General features: G+C 44.2%; 1 protein-coding gene and 2 non-coding genes across 3 annotated transcripts; 2 read left to right on the top strand and 1 right to left on the bottom strand.

Moving 5' to 3' along the window:
• Positions 1–3,087: 3,087 nt before the first annotated feature.
• Positions 3,088–4,230, bottom strand: socs4 (suppressor of cytokine signaling 4). Its single transcript, XM_056279198.1, has one exon. The coding sequence runs from the start codon at positions 4,228–4,230 to the stop codon at positions 3,088–3,090; it is 1,143 nt and encodes a 380-aa protein (XP_056135173.1).
• A 12,409-nt stretch (positions 4,231–16,639) lies between these two features.
• trnav-aac (transfer RNA valine (anticodon AAC)) lies at positions 16,640–16,712 on the top strand. The gene has a single exon. It is a non-coding gene; the product is annotated as a tRNA-Val (tRNA).
• A 1,328-nt stretch (positions 16,713–18,040) lies between these two features.
• On the top strand, positions 18,041–18,113 carry trnav-aac (transfer RNA valine (anticodon AAC)). The gene has a single exon. It is a non-coding gene; the product is annotated as a tRNA-Val (tRNA).
• The last annotated feature ends 1,111 nt before the right edge of the window (positions 18,114–19,224 follow it).

Below are 19,224 nucleotides of genomic sequence, written 5' to 3'. Positions count from 1 at the left end.
CAATTAATGGATATAGTATCGCTCCATAAGAATGTCATAAAACTTACGACTTCACTGAGTAAAAAGTTCCAGTGCGTCTTCTTTCCAAACTTTTGTCTCTGAGAAATCTCCCGCGCTGTGACGAAAACGCTGAACCCGGTGCCTGTGAACTCCCGCCATCTGCGTCATGACGTCATCCCCCCAGCTCCTCCCAGAAGTAGTTTGGGTAGTAAAAAAAAAGTTCGTGCTGTTTTTAAACGAAGCCGCACTCGTAAATGGAAAAACCTCATGTCCACCAAAGTAGGCCTAAATTTGCTCTTAACAAGGTAAATTTTATAGTTTTTACCGTTTTTTATTTCTCTTCAAAGGTCTTTAGTCAACAGCTACTATTTGTTAGAAATTTAACATAACTGTTTTTTCATCTAATTCTTATATTTTGATTTTATAACCACCTATTCTCTTGCCCTTTCATTGTGTTCTCTGTCCTTTGCAATTAAAAATAAAAAAGTAAGTGCTGTTACCAAGATGTATATCCTACTATTACTACAGAGATGCATATATTTTGTCACTATCATACAATTTTTTCATTATTTTTTTTGGGGGGGGGGGTCTTGGACTACTTCCTTGAAAATCAGACTTTACAACTGTTTCAAGAGCGTGAGACACAGATTGTTAACAATATATTATCATGCAAGAGTAGAAATATAAAATGTATGCATGTAAAATTAGTCACACATTCACTGTCGTTCATTCAAAAGATAATGTAGATCAAGTATCTCTAGCAGGCCTTGGGCTGTCACGTGCAGATGCTGACCTTGCCAATATTTCATTTGCTGGACTTCCTCTTGTCAATTTGAGCGTCTCGAGGGATAATTTGATTAGTGGAACAGGAAATACATCGCTACCAGACTGTTGTGTACCTAAATAATGCATCAATGAAATCTAATAGTCTACATGAATCACTGTGTGAATTGAACATGTGTGTGTGTGTGTGCGTGCGTGCGTGCGTGCGTGCGTGCGTGTGTGTGTGTGTGTGGTCTTGTCATTTGAAGTATCACTGGGACTGAGAGATGAGAATAATGCATACAGATTTCAATATCTAATATGATAAAAGCAGAAAGACAATGTAATGCTAGATACATTTTATAAGTCTCTGAACAAGCTTTCAGTAGCCGGGTCATACAAGACATCGTCAATATTTCATGAAAGTGGTTCAGGAAAATCGATATGTGTGGCTCCTGATTCTGTCCATTGACCTAAGGTGTACTTTAACAAGTAGATGATAGTGTCACAATCAAAGGGGCCAAGGCCTTTGAAGCCTTAAGTAAAAAGCTATAGTCATTATACAATGAAGGTTTCTGTTTCTGTTACATTTCCATGGTGGGGCATGAAAACTCCAACTTCAAACCCACCTGCCTCAGTAAAGCAACAAAAACCTCGGGGCTTTTATGAAAAATGTTTAAAAATAATGGATATCCAGCTTAGTGTGTTGTATGCACACAGCAAATACATTCAGGGAGATGAGTGCTGCTGCCAAGAAAATGTTGCTTTATAAAAAAAAAAAATTCGAGACAGAGGTTAAATGAGAGATTTTAGAATCGAAATTATACACCGGTTGGTGGTGGTGGGGGGATTGCTTTTTTTATGTCTTTATCTTCCCAGTTTCTCTGTTGACACTTCTGTGTGTCCTCTGCAGAGCGTAGAGAATTGCTTTCAAAGCAGTACATCACAACATGCCTTTTTGTTTTGTCCATGGGGAAGCGTGACTTGTACTCAACCCATTAAATGTATCTGATTTGTTATGAAATGTCCAGAGAGGATGACAAGGAACTTAAGTACACACATGACCTGTAACTGTGAACACAGAGCTACAGAGGTATTTTAAATGGCATTTAATGGTTTGAGTATCATTGGGTTGAATCCCTTTAGTCTATACCAATAGGCTACAGCTCTTAAGTATGTGGGCTGGGCGTATGTATGGCAGTCCACTTTGTAAATATTGTCAAAAATCAACCCCACGCAGTAAAAAAACCAAACAAAAAACAAAAACAAACAAGGAAAAAACAAAAACAAAAAACAGTTGATGGTGAAGTATCTTATCACTGGTGATTCCTGCTAAACATTATGGAAGAAAAAAACTATCCAAAGGCTGTGATCGGTGCACGTGTGCTGCCATCTATTGGCCAGACGGAAAATTGCACCCTATCAAATTTACTTCTGCTTTCTGTGCCTGAACAAGGAAGCTCACAATTTGAGTGCACTGATGAAAATAATCTCTGCAAGAGGGGAGGAGTAAACGGATGCGTATGACTCATTTTTAAGTGAGACAGTTTCAAACAAGATACCTTTCCAAGTTATCTCTTTCTCGCTCGCTCTCTCATATTGCTGTCATTTCGTACACTTGATGAAGAAAGTAAATTTTAGTCAGACACATCTTTATTGTCATCTGCATGTCTAACAACTTTTCCACAGGTAAGTAAAAATGGTCAAGTTACCTAACAGCATCTTTCAACACTGTCCACACACAGTACACCGTCTGTGTCTGGAGAGATATATAGATAGTATGTAGTCATCTTGTTCTTACTAATGGGATGTTCGGATAATGTGGCAAAGCTATTGGGTGGTTGAATGTCAGTCTTTGCCTCCATGCTGAAAGGTTCAATCTACCAATTTTAAAAGGTCTATGTGTAACATTTCGGCTTTCCTGAAGCACAATAGTAAATATCATGGGGCTACTGATTGAAGGATTGTAAAGGACGCCCACATTTTCCCAGAATTCCACATTCAAAAAAATGCAGAAGCCAGACCACAGAGTTTTTGTTTTTTGATGTACTGCCCAACCACCTCATCCCCCAAAGACATGACTTGCACTTGCAGTCCTCAAGACAAACTCCGCAAAATGTCACCTCATCAACGTTTTTGAAAGTGGCACATGTCGTGCTGTGCATCTGCTACCTTTCTGTTTGAATTTGGTCTGCTTGCTGTGATTTGTTATTGTTCTGTGTAATGCTGAACAATAGAGGCCAGTACTGCGGTGGAATTATATAAAACCCCTTCAAACACATGAAACACATTGCTTTCCGTGTTGGCAGCTGTGTGAAGTCAGCGTTACATTGCGCAGGCTCCATTACACTTAATGTGGTACTGTCGGAGGTAGTCCCCGAGCTGGGGGGGGAGTGGTAGTCTCTCAATACCCTGGTAGGTGGTGCAGCTACAGATTACAGCCCTGCACAGGTGCTGGAGGGAGAATGGGAAAGTCCTGTGCAGTGGTCGGGATAGGAGGGGCTCAAAGAATAGACAGGTGGCCGGGTCGCTGTAGTGCCTCAGAAGGCCCGTCACACAGGGGTCACGATACATGCACGGGTCACGTCCGTCAAAACTGAAGCGCTTGCCATTCTGCTCGATGCGTGCGTGCAGGGAACGACTGTAACGACGGAAGCTGACGGAGAAAAGGAACTCGTCCTGGGCGGAGTCTCGGAGCAGGAAAGTGCCTTCCGGTTGCCCCTCTAGAAGCTCCTCTGCCTCAAAGCGGTTTAGCACTCCCCAGTAGCAGGGGCTGTTGTTGATCTGGAGCAGATCTGGAACCAGGATGTAATCTGTATGATTGCAGCAGCTTCCTGTTTCCCCATGAGAACAAGAAGGGTCCCAGTCCTCCAGACTGCTGCTTCGAAGACCCGGGGAAATGCTAATGTCCTCCCAAGAAAGGGGTGTTGGAGGTGGGGAGGAAGAGGAGGATGAGTAAGTTTTGTAGGGAGCCTCCAGGCCCCTGGTGGCACTTGGATGGGTGCCGTGCTTTTTAATTAGATGCCAACACTGGGCCAGTTCAGTCTTTGGCAAGAAGGGGCATTTATCCTGCATGAGCTCGGAGACATGAATCTTGCGTTTGGACCAGAGAAGCACAGAGAAGGGACGTACAGAGCCTGGATTAAGGTGGTGGTGGTGGTGAGAACGGAGAGGCAGACACTGACCCATCGCATCCTGGAACTTCTGTCGTAAGGAGCGCCGCGACAAGGCCTTTCTACACGCCCCGTCAATGTCGCCATCACTGCAGCTACCAGTCCTCTCTCTACGCCGCCTCGGGCAGGATGTAGATCGGACGACCGGCTCCTCCACTCCCTCCATCTCTGGTCCTCTGACGGCCGTCTCATTCCGGCAGCGCTTCTTTCCCCGCCATGCGTAGCTGTCTGCGCTCCAGCTACGGACGCCACATTTGGGTCGGGTGTCTGAGCCCCGGGATTTCTTTTCAGACATGGTTGCCTCCTCCTGCTAGCACTCTGAGACAAATAAAAACAGACAAACCGTCAAGCCCAGTCAAATTTATTTGTATAGCCCAGTATCACAAATTACAAATTTGCCTCAGTTGGGCTTTACAGCAACACAACAGCCTGTCCTTAAAGCCTCGCATCGGATAAGGAACAGCTCCCCAAAAACAAAAACAAAGAAAAAAACCTTTAACAGGGAGAACAAATGACAGGAAATGACAGGAAAAAAGATGTGTGAGGCCTGTGTACTCACATACAATGTTATGAGACCATGCATCGAAGAAAGGGTGGAACGAGGGGGGGGGGGGAATTGCTGAGACCACCTCGCATCTAGGGGTTGTCCAAAAGGGGCAAATAAAAAAAAGGCCGATTTTTTTTTTTTTTTTTAGTAATCAGATCACATGACAGTAAGCACTTCATGACATTGGGGGCGACAGTGGCTCAGCAGGTAGAGCAAGTCGTCTGGTAACTTGAGGGTTGCCGGTTTGTTCCTCAGCTCCTTGCAAAAATGTCGAGGTGTCCTTGAGCAAGACACATAACCCCCTAATTGCTTCCGGTGAGCTGGTTGGCGCCTTGCATGGTTGACACCGCCATTGGTGTGTGTGTGTGTGTGTGTGTGTGTGAGTGAGAGAGAGAGAGAGAGAGCGAGAGAGAGAGAGAGAGAGAGAGAGAGAGAGAGAGAGAGAGAGAGAGAGAGAGAGAGAGAGAGAGAGAGAGAGAGAGCAGGGGGGCATGGGGGGTCGTTATTCATTGATTCTAAGGCGCTTTGAGTGGCTGTTGCAGCTAGAAACGTGCTATATAAATGCAACCCATTTACCACGAAAGCCTTTATCAGTTTGAGCTCAGCATTCCTGTAATTCTTACAGACCTTAAAAGCCCTTTTATAGAAATATCTATACAGGTTTATATTCTTTCCTCCACCATAGAGACATCTGCAAAAAACCACAACTAGCGTTTAATTCCATTCTTCATTACTTCAAATATGTCATATTGTATTATATTCAAGTTGCATTACATTTACCAAATTATGTCTCCTCCACTTGATTGCACAGCTATATAAACTGCAACGTTATTGTATTTACTCCATATTTTCAGAACAATTTGAGGTGTTACTCCCCACTGGACCCCCATGAGCCCCCCATTCTAACTGTACTGCTGGGGGCCATACTCTGCATCAGAGCAGTTTAAAACAGGCGACTGGCCGCCTTCTGAAGACTTGGATGGAAAACACAGCTTGTATGCCATCAACCTAGGCCTATAACAGCCACGACCGTTTGCTTTTCAAAGATGCGTTTCGTATTTCTAGCCCGCGGCCAGCGTCCTCACGTGGCGCTCCGGTGTCGTGTCATTTCTTTTTTTTTTTTTGGTTAGTGATCCTCGTTAATGGCGGTAAACCGAATTTAGACCGCGATGCTCGGGAGCAGCCTGCGGATGAAACCAAGTTCATTTCCGTCACAAAGGGTAAAACATTTAAAAAAAACGGATTAAAGTTCCGCTGAACCACTACAGTCACGCATGCAGCACCATACTTCTCACACAGGAGAAGATTAAATATCCCACAGGATGTGCTCCTCTCTCCTCCCAACGAGCCGCAGCCAGGCGTCTGTCGCCCGGCACACAGCTGCCTACGGTCCACATCTCCTTCTCCTTTGTGACACACCGCGGCAACGAACACGGCCAATGCGCACTGAGATAGGATTCAGTCCGAGAGGCTTTGAACCCCCGCAGCCCACTTGTCGTAAGCAATGAAAGGGTAATTCACAAACTAGAGCTTACCTTGCGTGTAGCGTCAAGCTGCAGAGCGCTCGGTATCATCCATGTTGTTAGCAGCCGCCCGCTGCGCGCCAGACGTGCGCGTGTGTGTGCGTGCGAGAGAGAGAGAGAGAGCGGTGTGAGCGTTCCCCCCTGGTTATAATATAATAGCAAATCCCCGGGGAGCTGCAGTTTCCTCCCCGTCAGGGTCGCTAGACTCTGTTTAAATGTGTGTGTGTGTGTGTGTGTGTGTGTGGGTGGGTGGGGGGGTATCAGGTTAATGGGGGCGAGACTTCCTCCTTCGTTTCTCCCTCATCCATTGACGAAATTCAATTTGCAATAAGATAATATCGTCTCCAAACCGACCGGAGAGAGCTTCTTAATCCACGAAGTGGACCATCCCCCGGTTGTAATTCCATCTCCCCGGTTGTAGGTCCCGTGTCATCGTTAATGCAATCTAAAACATATTGCCCTGACGTGGTGCGTTTCCAAAATTAAAACACCCCCCATTTGTGTTAGTTTCGTCCTTATCTTAGGCCATGCCAGACTGGATGAAAGAACAAAAGGAGCGATGGCTATCAACATTTGCGAGCCCAGCCTAGTGGGAGTTCATATTATCCGTTCAGGGAATAGTACAACCGAAAAAGCTCGGTTTGTTGGTTGGAACGTGTCTGGATAACACGCCGATGTCAAGTAAGAGCACAGTTAAAAGTTGCAGCACCCGCTGCTGCAGGGATGCTGCCCTGTCTGTCAAGGTGATGTCATAAGCGATGCATGTCTGCATACTTGTTTTGGATGGCATTTTGCAAAATCTATAATTCATGAAATAAGTAGGCCAGGCTACATCTATCAGCCTAATAAACTTACTCCCAGTGCTCTTTGCGCGAGCGCGTGTTAGTGTGTGTGCGTGCGTGTGTGTGTGCGTGCGTGCGTGCGTGCGTGTGTGTGTGTTTACAGCTTTAACAGATAAAGGATAGTCATTAATAAAAGCCTGGCAGTCACGTAATGTGTTGACACAACTTCCTCTCAACTGAATATTTCATGCCCATCACATTATCACGCAGGCCAACAGGACAACAACACATGTTCTGGCAAACCACCAGGTGAATTTATCAGACGCGATAAGATGTTTTGTATTCACCTGAGTGGAGGCTAAAGCAAAACTCAGTGACCTGTATTTACTGGTGCTCATAAGGAAACACTATAAGGATCAACCAAGTTAACAGATCTGAACTAAATGTGAGTGCTGAAGTACTTCCCAGTCCAACTTAAATGTTTGCCATGTCTGGATGATGAGGCGGCGTCCCACGGCCTCAGGCCATTAGGGCCCCCCTAAAAGACTGGGTATATTATGTATGGGCACAACTGTAGGTAGAAATAGCCTTGCTCAATTTATAGATGGAGTTCACCTCTGTTATCTCTGACGCTGCTGTTGCATGGGCCAAAATACAGTTTGTAATGATGCAGAGGGCCCTGATCTTGTCTACATTCATTGAGAGTCTAAAGCCACAGACCCTAGTGATGTGAGGCTTGAAAATTAGTCCTTATTCAAACAGGGGTCAAAATCACCGTCTCTAGAATAGAATACAATAGAATATACTTTGTCATTTGTACATACACTACCGTTCAAAAGTTTGGGATCACCCAAACAATTTTGTGTTTTCCATGAAAAGTCACACTTATTCACCACCATATGTTGTGAAATGAATAGAAAATAGAGTCAAGACATTGACAAGGTTAGAAATAATGATTTGTATTTGAAATAAGATTTTTTTTACATCAAACTTTGCTTTCGTCAAAGAATCCTCCATTTGCAGCAATTACAGCATTGCAGACCTTTGGCATTCTAGCTGTTAATTTGTTGAGGTAATCTGGAGAAATTGCACCCCACGCTTCCAGAAGCAGCTCCCACAAGTTGGATTGGTTGGATGGGCACTTCTTTGAGCAGATTGAGTTTCTGGAGCATCACATTTGTGGGGTCAATTAAACGCTCAAAATGGCCAGAAAAAGAGAACTTTCATCTGAAACTCGACAGTCTATTCTTGTTCTTAGAAATGAAGGCTATTCCATGCAAGAAATTGCTAAGAAATTGAAGATTTCCTACACCGGTGTGTACTACTCCCTTCAGAGGACAGCACAAACAGGCTCTAACCAGAGTAGAAAAAGAAGTGGGAGGCCGCGTTGCACAACTGAGCAAGAAGATAAGTACATTAGAGTCTCTAGTTTGAGAAACAGACGCCTCACAGGTCCCCAACTGGCATCTTCATTAAATAGTACCTGTTAGAGCCTGTTTGTGCTGTCCTCTGAAGGGAGTAGTACACACCGGTGTAGGAAATCTTCAATTTCTTAGCAATTTCTCGCATGGAATAGCCTTCATTTCTAAGAACAAGAATAGACTGTCGAGTTTCAGATGAAAGTTCTCTTTTTCTGGCCATTTTGAGCGTTTAATTGACCCCACAAATGTGATGCTCCAGAAACTCAATCTGCTCAAAGAAGTGCCCATCCAACCAATCCAACTTGTGGGAGCTGCTTCTGGAAGCGTGGGGTGCAATTTCTCCAGATTACCTCAACAAATTAACAGCTAGAATGCCAAAGGTCTGCAATGCTGTAATTGCTGCAAATGGAGGATTCTTTAACGAAAGCAAAGTTTGATGTAAAAAAAATCTTATTTCAAATAAAAATCATTATTTCTAACCTTGTCAATGTCTTGACTCTATTTTCTATTCATTTCACAACATATGGTGGTGAATAAGTGTGACTTTTCATGGAAAACACGAAATTGTTTGGGTGATCCAAAACTTTTGAACGGTAGTGTACATACAATGAAATTTACTATGTATTTAACCCATCCTATTGTTGGGCAGCTGCAGCACGCGGGGACCAACTCCCATTCTTCTTTCCATTGCCTTGGTCAGGGGCACAGACCCGATTCAATTATTAACCATAACATGCATGTCTTTTTGATGGTGCGAGGAAACTGGAGCACCCGGAGGAGACCCACGCAGACACAGGGAGAACATGCAAACTCCACACAGAAAGGACCTGAGACAGCCTGAGGTCGAACCCAGGACCTTCTTGCTGTGAGTTGTTTTTTTTCCCAGCCATTTTTGTCAGGTTCCTCCTTGTTGTCTGTGCTGCTGGTCCCTCCCCCTTCTGTCTGTCTGGAGGTCGGGTGGGGCTGGAGCTAATCCTCATGCACACCTGAACTCGATTGCAAGAGGGTTTCCATCAATGCCCAACCCTTCAACAACCAGGAAGGGCCCCGGCGGTTTCCAGCTTTCATTCGAGAGGGGGATAAACTGAAGGCCAACCCTTCACTTCCCAACTTAGGCTCACTAAACTCAGCAAGGGATTGGGCAATGCGAGTGGCCTTAGGCCAGAAGCCCATCTTCCCGACAGAGATCGCAACAACCACCTTGCGACCAGACCTCGTCCTCTGGTCCAATTCTAACCAGCTCGCTTACATCATTGAGCTCACAGTCCCCTGGGAGGATGCAGTCGATGAAGCGTACGAGCGTAAGAAGCTGCGGTACGCCAACCTAGCAGCCGAAGCAGAGGACAGAGGCTGGAAGGTGAAGGTGCGCCCTGTGGAGGTGGGTTGTAGGGGCTTTGTTGCCAGCTCCACAGCAAAACTCCTGAGGGAACTAGGAGTCAGGGGGCAGGCCCACAGGAGAGTGATCAAAGAGCTAGCCAACACTGCTGAGAGGACTAGCCACTGGATCTGGCTCAAAAGGAGAGACGCCGTCTGGGCTGCCAGGGTGAACAGCTAACCACAGGTCACGCACCCAGGACCGATCAACCTGTGGTGGGCCTGCCTCAGCGGAGGGTGTCTTGTGATAAAAGGCCGAAACACCCTGTGATGCTGAGGTACACAACTGATGATGTGTCCTGGTGGTGGCAATGTCACCTTGGCAGACATCTCCAGTTTGATCTCCACTGAATCTGTTGCAGTGCAAACACTAGGGATTTTAACAACCAGTCCTTTTTTTGAATCAATCTATCAAGCCTCATCAGTCACCTACTCTCCTGGTCCATAAAACCTGGTTCATTCTCCCACTCGTCGCCAGATCGTCTGCTTACCTTTGTGGTATAGTTGCATTGGCTCTTTGTTTGCATTTATCTCTGTGCCAGCCGTGTGCTCTTCGTACTCCCTTTCTGTGTTGTGACCATCAGCTCCAGCTTCCAGTCCTGCTCTGTCTCCAGCCGTCCTGACCCAAGATCCAGCTCTGCCCTGCTCGACCAGCCTCCCATCCCCCTGCCTCGTCCTACCTGGTGTCTCTCCAACTCCCAGCCTCCATCTTGGATTTCCACACGCCAGTGAGACCATTGTGACCGGCAAGACCAGCGTCCACTATTAAACCTTTTTCTTCACACTATCTGGGAGTTCTTTGTCTGTGTCAGTGGGTGCCCAGAGAAGATATTGGATATTATGACAATTTTCTTTTATGTTATAGAAAAAACAGTCAAAAAACGGCATACATATTTTAAACCAATGGGGAAATAAAAAATCTCCAACGCATCAAACTCTACAGAATCAAAGAGGATAAGAATTAAAAATTAAAACACAGATAGACAAGACAGAAAATAGTGAGGTAACCTACAGGCTTTGGCATGGCTTCCAGCCCACAGCCCCCCCACCAAATCAAAGAAATCAAACCGTGCTATCCCACCAATCTGTGTTTGAGAGCCACTAGTTGTTTCTTGTGTAGCCCAACTACAGTAGCAATCGATACAAGAGGCCTAGCAGTTAGCTTACTGTACCTCCTGATTTAAAGACCTGCTATCATGCCTCCAGGCAATGAGCCACACAAGTTCTGTCAAAATCTAGCTCATTGTAACATCACATTGGCAGGTCTCATCTCATCATCAGCCGCTTTTCCAGCGTTGGGTCGCGATGGCAGCAAGCTACATAGGGCACTCCAGACATCCCTCTCCCCAGCAATGGCCTCCAGCTCCTCCTGGGGATCCCAAGGCGTTCCCAGGCCAGATTGAACATGAAGTCCCTCCAGCGAGTTCTGGGTTTACTCTGGGGTAGACCACCCTGTGTACCCACCACCCACGGGGATGAGCATTGGGGTAGGATGCAATGAAGGCCAGGCGGCAGGCAAAGGCAGGGACCAGGGCGTGCCAACTTCTGGCTTCACAGACTGGTCCTCGGGACGTGGAATGTCACCTCTCTAGCAGGGAAGGAGCCTGAGCTGGTGTGGGAGGTGGAGCGGTACCAACTAGATATAGTTGGGCTCACCTTCACACATAGCGTGGGCTCTTGTATTAATTTCAGGAGAGGGGCTGGACTCGACTCTACTTTTCCAGAATTGGCCAAGGTGACAGACGCCGGGTGGGTGTGGGGATACTCACAAGTCCCTGATTGAGCACTGCTGTGTTGGAGTTCTCCCTGGGGAATGAGAGGGTCACCTTTATATGACTGCGAGTCGCTGGGGGGGAAGGCTGTCACTGTTGTGTGTGCTTATGCACCAAATAGCAGTTTGGAGTATCCGGCCTTCTTGGAGTCTCTGGGTGGTGTCCCAGATAGGATTCCACCTGGGGACTCTATAGTTCTGCTGGGGGACTTCAACACTCACATGGGTAATGATGGAGAAGCCTGGAGGGACATGGACATTGCCAGGTGACTGATCAAATCCAGCCAATCCGCTTTGGAACGACTGTCATGACCTGTACAAAATCAAACCAGTATATTCAATGCTCTGGTATGACAGAGGCTTTATGTTGGCGAGTCAGATTTTCACTTCCTAGTACTCCTAAGGAGTTAGTGCTGCAGTTCTGAATGGATGTTTAGTTACGTCACACTACAATCACACCATCTGTTAAGAGGAATCACGGGGATGGCAGGCTGGGGTGAAGACCATATGCTCTAAATTAGTTTTATGAACTCAGGGTAGATTAAAATAAGAGTTCACAACCCAAACAAACAGACACGAGGGACAGGGAGCAAGCAAAACCGCTCCCTTCTGACAGACTGTGGTTTAAATGTGGTGCAGATTCACCACATAGAGCCATTTGCTCACTTCTCTATGACACTGCTATCTATCCCAGAGCCGAACGGCTATTTCAGCACCGACATTTCAATTTACACATGGGCAAAAATCACATTGCAAAGGATGCGATGTAAGGCAAACTGGACCCGTCAGTCATGTCACACCAAAAACTTATATGTTGCTTGGTAAAAAAAAATGTAGTCCATCTGATAAATAACACAATTTAGTCTGATTTAATGACTTCTTGGTTACTGGTGTCGCATGCATGAGCTGCGTGCACTGAGAATGACCTTTCTTTTTTTTCTTATCTTTTATTTTTCTCAACCCCCTGCCACATGTATACTGTATTTGGATCAAATTGTGTTTGATAACTTTTGCATAGCTGTTATCCAAATAAAGTGAACAAAAAAAAAAGAAGAGGAAATTAACATATACCTCTGTTGTCAAACATTCAGCCTGTCTGTCTGCTAAATGAAGGCTTGACTCACTTTCTGCAATTGATTCAGCAGAGAACACACACACACACACACACGCACGCACGCACGCACGCACGCACGCACACACACACACACACACACACACACACACACACACACACACACACACACACACACACACACACGTGTGCTCGCGGAAACTGTCAATTAGAACTGGTCAATACTGTGCAGAAGGCTTTCACACACACACACACACACACACACACACACACACACACACACACACACACACACACACACACACACACACACACGTGTGCTCGCGGAAACTGTCAATTAGAACTGGTCAATACTGTGCAGAAGGCTTTCACACACACACACACACACACACACACACACACACACACACACACACACACACACACACACACACACACACACACACACACACACACGTGTGCTCGCGGAAACTGTCAATTAGAACTGGTCAATACTGTGCGGAAGGCTTTCACACACACACACACACACACACACACACACACACACACACACACACACACACACACACTGGCAGAAAGAGGCAAAGTGAGTCAGGTGAACTATCGATTTGAACACCAAAGAGTCGTGCTGAGTGGGCGGAAGATCGACTCAGAATTCGGACACAGATAGAAACCGGGCCGAGGCTATGCAAGTTAAAGAAAAAGACGATGTTATTTTTTAGACTCCTTGTTTTCTTTTGAGTCACAGTTTTGCTGAATACTCATGTTTGACAGAATTCTTCTGCACAAGACAAACAAACAGGAAGACCCAACCATACACGTGATAACTGACTAAGCAGGAGCCAAATACAAGCTGCAGCTGGTTTTGCACAACTGCTTTGTGTTACTTGTCTGAAAGAAAAGATTTATCTCAAGCGTCTGTTATTTGAGTGCAAGTACCCAGCTCTTCTCAGAAAGTGCCTATAATGGCTGATAAAACCCAGGCGACCCATTAACCTGCTCCAGTCCATCATGGCACACACAGGAACGCAACCAGGGGGGCTCATATCTGGCCCATACTGCAGAATTATCATCGATCTCACAAAACACAGAATTAACTGCAGCATCCATGAATAATTGATGCAACTCTGAATGAGGGAGAAATGTTGCATGAGCAGACTTGTATTTCTGTGTGAGCGGTGTTTAAGTTTTCAGTTCAAGTTTTCATCCACATTCATGTTTCGTTGATGAGTATCCGCTTAAGACATCGTTTAAGCATGTGTGTGTGGGGAGGGGGAGCAGGGATCGTGTGTGTGTGTGTGTGTGTGTGTGTGTGTGTGTGTGTGTGTGTGTGTGTGTGTGTGTGTGTGTGTGTGTGTGTGTGTGTGATCATGTTAAATCCAGAGGAGTTAAAATGAATCAGCCAGGAGTCTGTGGCTCCACTGGTCTCAGTTAATTCCATTGATCTTTGTCTGAAGACTGGCATGTTACAACAACCAGCTACTGCCTGCTTGGGCACACAAACAGCGCTGAATTGTTAATGCTAAACCTAACAAGATAAAGAGTGAAAACAGATTCCGCCATTTCATCCAGTAGCAATCAGTGAGCCATCGGTAATTTCAGTGTTAGATCAATGTGTTCAAAAGTTCACGGGGATTAAATGGTAAAATGCAGAAGAGGAAATATAATCAGCCTGCCATATGTCACACAGTTGTTATGAACTGAATTGAGAAGCATAAAAGTGAGATTCTCTGGCAGTCTCCGGAGGATGAAGTTTAGACTTGTTGTGGGACAGGTTAGCATTACCCTACTGATGATGTGCTGTTGGTAGAGCAATCTTCATCCTTCAGTAAAGAGTCCTTATGTGCCTCCAGGACATTTTTGTCCTTGTACAGTCACGAGATCTGGGGACAAGATGAGATTGTGTCTGTTTTGATTTCTGGAAATTATCCCTTAATGTACAGCCTGTCTTCAATTATTGCTGGTCCATAGAAAACACAGTTGAATTATGGCGATGTGTCTGTGTTTTAAATAGACCAACAGCCTTGCCAGAACAGAATCATGATATGTTCCCTCATTAAACCAGACTGTTCTTATTCCTGCCTGTTGTGCAATATTTTCATAATGCTTGTCTGAATCTTTTATGTTTATTATTGATATAATTCCTGGGAAAGGTCTCTTGAAAAAGTGACTCTTTATCTCAGTTTGAAATACCGGTTGAATAAAGGTGAGATAAAAATAACATCAAATGATGGCATTCTTCAGTAACAAGCTGGCACAATTAAGAAGCAGAGGCAAGGATTGATTTGTTTGTTCTGTCTCTGTCTATCGCACACACGCACGCACACACGCACGCACACACACACACACACACACACACACACACACACACACACACACACACACACACACACACACACACACACACACACACACTAGTGTGATATACATGGTGGATGTATATATTAGGAACAGGGTTGGATGCCATCCCAGAGAAGCCATTAAGATGCAGACAGACTTTCAATTTGTATCTGTGTCAGTGCACAGATCTATGCTGTGGACATGTGAGCTAGTGTATTAGCTTTCCTCTGGGGAGATTTATTTATGCCTGCAGCAGGCCCATTTCCCGCACAGCCCATCCAATACCCTTCCTCTCCAGGTTCCTCCTCCTCCTCCTCTCCATGTCACGGGGCTGACACACTAGAGTCGTGTGGCTGACCGGGAACTGTAATCCTCGCAGGGCCCGTAACTAGCACTTGGCTAAGCCTGTGCATATATATATATATATATATATATATATATATATATGTGTGTGTGTGTGTGTGTGTGTGTGTGTGTGTGTGTGTGTGTATATATATGTAGGAACTTTTTTAACACATACAAGCTTGTTTCGTACATTGTGATGGTTTCTGAAAAAAATGCTATATATATATATATATATATATATATATGTGGGATTATTTTGCTCCTTATTTGTTGCACTTTTCCTACCGTTGAGTTGAGCGTTTCTTTTAACAAAGTTATATATATATATATATATGTAGGAACTTTTTTTTAACACATACAAGCTTGTTTCATGCATTGTGATGGTTTCTGAAAAAAATGCTATATATATATATATATATATATGTGTGTTTTATTATTTTGCTCCTTATTTGTTGCACACTTTTCCTACCGTTGAGTTGAGTGTTTCTTTTAACAAAGTTATATATATATATATATATATATATACACACACACACACACACACACACACACAGCTATACTTAAATATATGTATATTTGTACAAACAAGACAGTTTCCCCCTATATGCAGTTTCGTCCTATATGTCTTTTGGTGGAAGGGGTTGGTTAGCAGGAGAATAGATCTATGATAAGAAATGTTTGAGATATATTACTTCTAAAGTGTTTCCTTGGAAAATGCTAGATGTTTATGTTTTGCACTATTTTCTATTTTACAGTCTATTTCACCGTGCTGGGTGAAGGATGGATGGGCAGCTGATGGTCAACATTTGATATTCCACCACCTCATAAGAGTCATTTTACAAGGGATTTAAAAGTGAAAGTGAATGATTATAATTATAAAGAGGATGTGACTCAAACACGATGACACAATTCTCTTTGGTTTGAGAAAACTAAAAACACCATAGATGACGTGGCTGATGTTTGTATATATTTCCACCGAATAATAATATAGTTGTTTTCTAAACTGTGTGTCTGATGTCTTCATAGATTTGAAGTAGTCTACGTCTGCGGCCGACAGAGCGCCAATTATTGATTACATTGCCGTTGCAAACAACACCATTTTGTCAACATGAATAATACTGTTATTATGTGTTTGTGTAAGTTATGTGATTTTGTGGCGCTTCTTCACCTGACTTATCTTTACTTTACCCAATGAAACGTATTGACCATTAGCATGGCAGCCTTAATATTGATAAAACACAATGTCAAATGCGGAGTGTATTGATTTCAGACTTCCCTGTCACACAGGTGGGAGAGAGAGAGAGAGAGAGAGAGAGAGAGAGAGAGAGAGAGAGAGAGAGAGAGAGAGAGAGAGAGAGAGAGAGAGAGAGAGAGAGAGAGAGAGAGAGAGAGAGAGAGAGAATTCAATTGTACGCTAAACAGCAAAAAGTTGGTAGTAGAAAAACACACATGACTGTGATCCTCTTTGTATTGGCGCATTTGTATTGTTTATTTTTCTCATGTGGCGCTATCTGATGCCTCAAGCAACTGTTTCCGTAGTGTAGTGGTTATCACGTTCGCCTAACACGCGAAAGGTCCTCGGTTCGAAACCGGGCGGAAACATTATTATGTACCCCTTGTACATGATAATATAATTTGTGAAAACGTCCAGTGACTGCACCCCCCCCCCCAGAACTGCTGAAGCAACGTGCATATCAAAGAAGGGTGAAACAGTTCATCGGCATACAACGTTTATTGACAATACGTTTCATCACTCAACTAAGTGACATCTTCAGTCGCATGAAAGGTATGAAACGAATCTGTCAATAAATATTGTATCCAGATGAACTAATTCAACCTTCTTTGATTTTCTTACCTGAATTATTGAGAGCATGCACCGAGACAAGTATGTGCATACTTCTTCAACTAAACATGGCTTACACGACTATTAACATGACTATAAACCGGAATATAACCGTTTAAGATATATTGCGTTGAAAGAGTTTCCTTGGGAAAAGCTAGATATTTGTGTTTTGCACTATTTTCTGTTTTACAGTCTATTTCAATGTGCTAGGCTGAAGGACGGATGGGCAGCTGATAGTCCCTCCATCCAACCTATCCATTATCAAAATCGCTTATCCTGCTCTCAGGGTGGCGGCTTGTCCAGGGTGTCCCCCTGCCTGCCACCCAATGACTGCCGGGATAGGCTCCGGCATCCCCGCCACCCTGAGAGGAGCAGATAGTCAGCATTTGATATTCCACCGCCTCAAAAGAGTCATTTTACAAGGGATTTTAAAGGTGAACGTGAATCACAAAGAGGATGTGACTCAAACACGATGACACAATTCTCTTTGGTTTGAGAAAACTAAAAACACGATAGATGAGATGGCTGATGTTTGTATATATTTCCACCGAATAATAATATAGTTGTTTTCTAAACTGTGTGTCTGATGTCCTAATAGATTTGAAGTAGTCTACGTCTTAGTGGTGTTAGTTTGACTTGTTTGTGTATCCTCACTGCGGCCGACAGTGCCAATTACTGATTACATTGCCATTGCAGACAACAACCATTTGTCAACAGGAATAATACTGTTATTATGTGTTTGTGCAATTTATGTGATTTTGTGGCGCTCCTTCGCCTGACTTACCTTTACATTTACCAATTGATTACCAATGAAATGAACTGACTATTAGCATGGCAGCCTTAATATTGATAAAACACAATGTCAGATGCAGAGTGTATTGATTTCAGACTTCCCTGTCACACAGGCGGAGAGAGAGAGAGAGAGAGAGAGAGAGAGAGAGAGAGAGAGAGAGAGAGAGAGAGAATTCAACTGTACGCTAAACAGCAAAAAGACGGCAGTAGAAAAACACGATTGTGATCTTCTTTGTATTCGCGCTTTTGTATTGCTTTTTTTAAAATACTGCTATCTCTGATGGTTTGTATGGCGGTTTCCGTAGTGTAGTGGTTATCACGTTCGCCTAACACGCGAAAGGTCCTCGGTTCGAAACCGGGCGGAAACATTATTTATTTGCATGATAATATAATTTCTGGAAACGTCCAGTGACTGCACCCTCCGTCCCTCAGAACTGTTGAACCAAGTGTGGGCATACTTCTCTATCAGCTATCTGTCCATCCATCCATCCGTTATCTGAACCGCGTATCTTGCTCTCAGGGTCGCGGGGATGCTGGAGCCTGTTCCAGCAGTAGTTGGGCGGCAAGGCGGGTAGACACACACCCTGGACAGACCGCCAGACCATCACCTGGCTTATACAGTCTTCGGGGCGTGCTTCACATTACTAAAGCTACTACCACTCATTTTTGCCATCCGACATGGCCGACATACTTATTCAGATGAACATAGCAGGCCATCATAGCCCTCATCTAGTGGCCCGAACTCCGAAAGCTTCCCTGTTCTTCACCCCTTATGTGCAGGCCAGCAGATAAAGAAGCCCATTCCTGCCAATGAATAAAATTAAGAACGACTGAATTCTGAGGGATTTTTCTCACAATTGTGACTAAACATTAATTCATTTTTTTCTAAAACGTATGTCTACCGTATTTCCCAGACTATAAATCGTTTCTGTTTTTTTTAAAACTCGGCTGGCTGCTGATTTATATTCCAAAGCGATTTATACAATGTAATTTTGTCAGACGAATACGCTGCATCTCAACTAAGGCCAATAGATGGCACATTTTAGTCTTGTGACTGAAGTGACAATATTGTACCACCCATAGAAATTGAATGAGAGTAGAACGGACATTGAATTGTATGCCGTGGCGATTGTTATTCGTTGTTATGGTGACAACACACGTCATTGGGGCCGTAAATAAGTTCTACGCCACTGCTCGAAGATGGCGAAACTATCTTGATTTCGAGTACAGCGATCCAATTCGATATTGACATTGTGAAAGCGGCTTTTGTACGACCCACAATATTTTTTTCTACAAACAACATTGAATCGTCTCTGTTAATTAGATTTTCTGACCTTAAGGCAACTTTAACAAGTTATGTCGACTTCCAGTGGGAAGAGAAAAAAATGTGGCGAACAAAATGGAGGTGGTGTTTATCGCCGGTGCTTCTAATGCACTAATAGGCTCGGTGCATTAATGTCGCGCTGCACAGCGGAACTT

Source organism: Lampris incognitus, chromosome 4 (assembly GCF_029633865.1).
Source record: "Lampris incognitus isolate fLamInc1 chromosome 4, fLamInc1.hap2, whole genome shotgun sequence".
NCBI lineage: Eukaryota > Metazoa > Chordata > Actinopteri > Lampriformes > Lampridae > Lampris > Lampris incognitus.
Note: the sequence above shows the minus strand (reverse complement) of the source record. Positions and strands in the feature narration are given on the sequence as shown.

Coding starts and splice junctions, on each gene's coding strand:
- socs4 (XM_056279198.1), bottom strand. CDS start 4,230: ATGTCTGAAAAGAAATCCCGGGGCTCAGACACCCGACCCAAATGTGGC.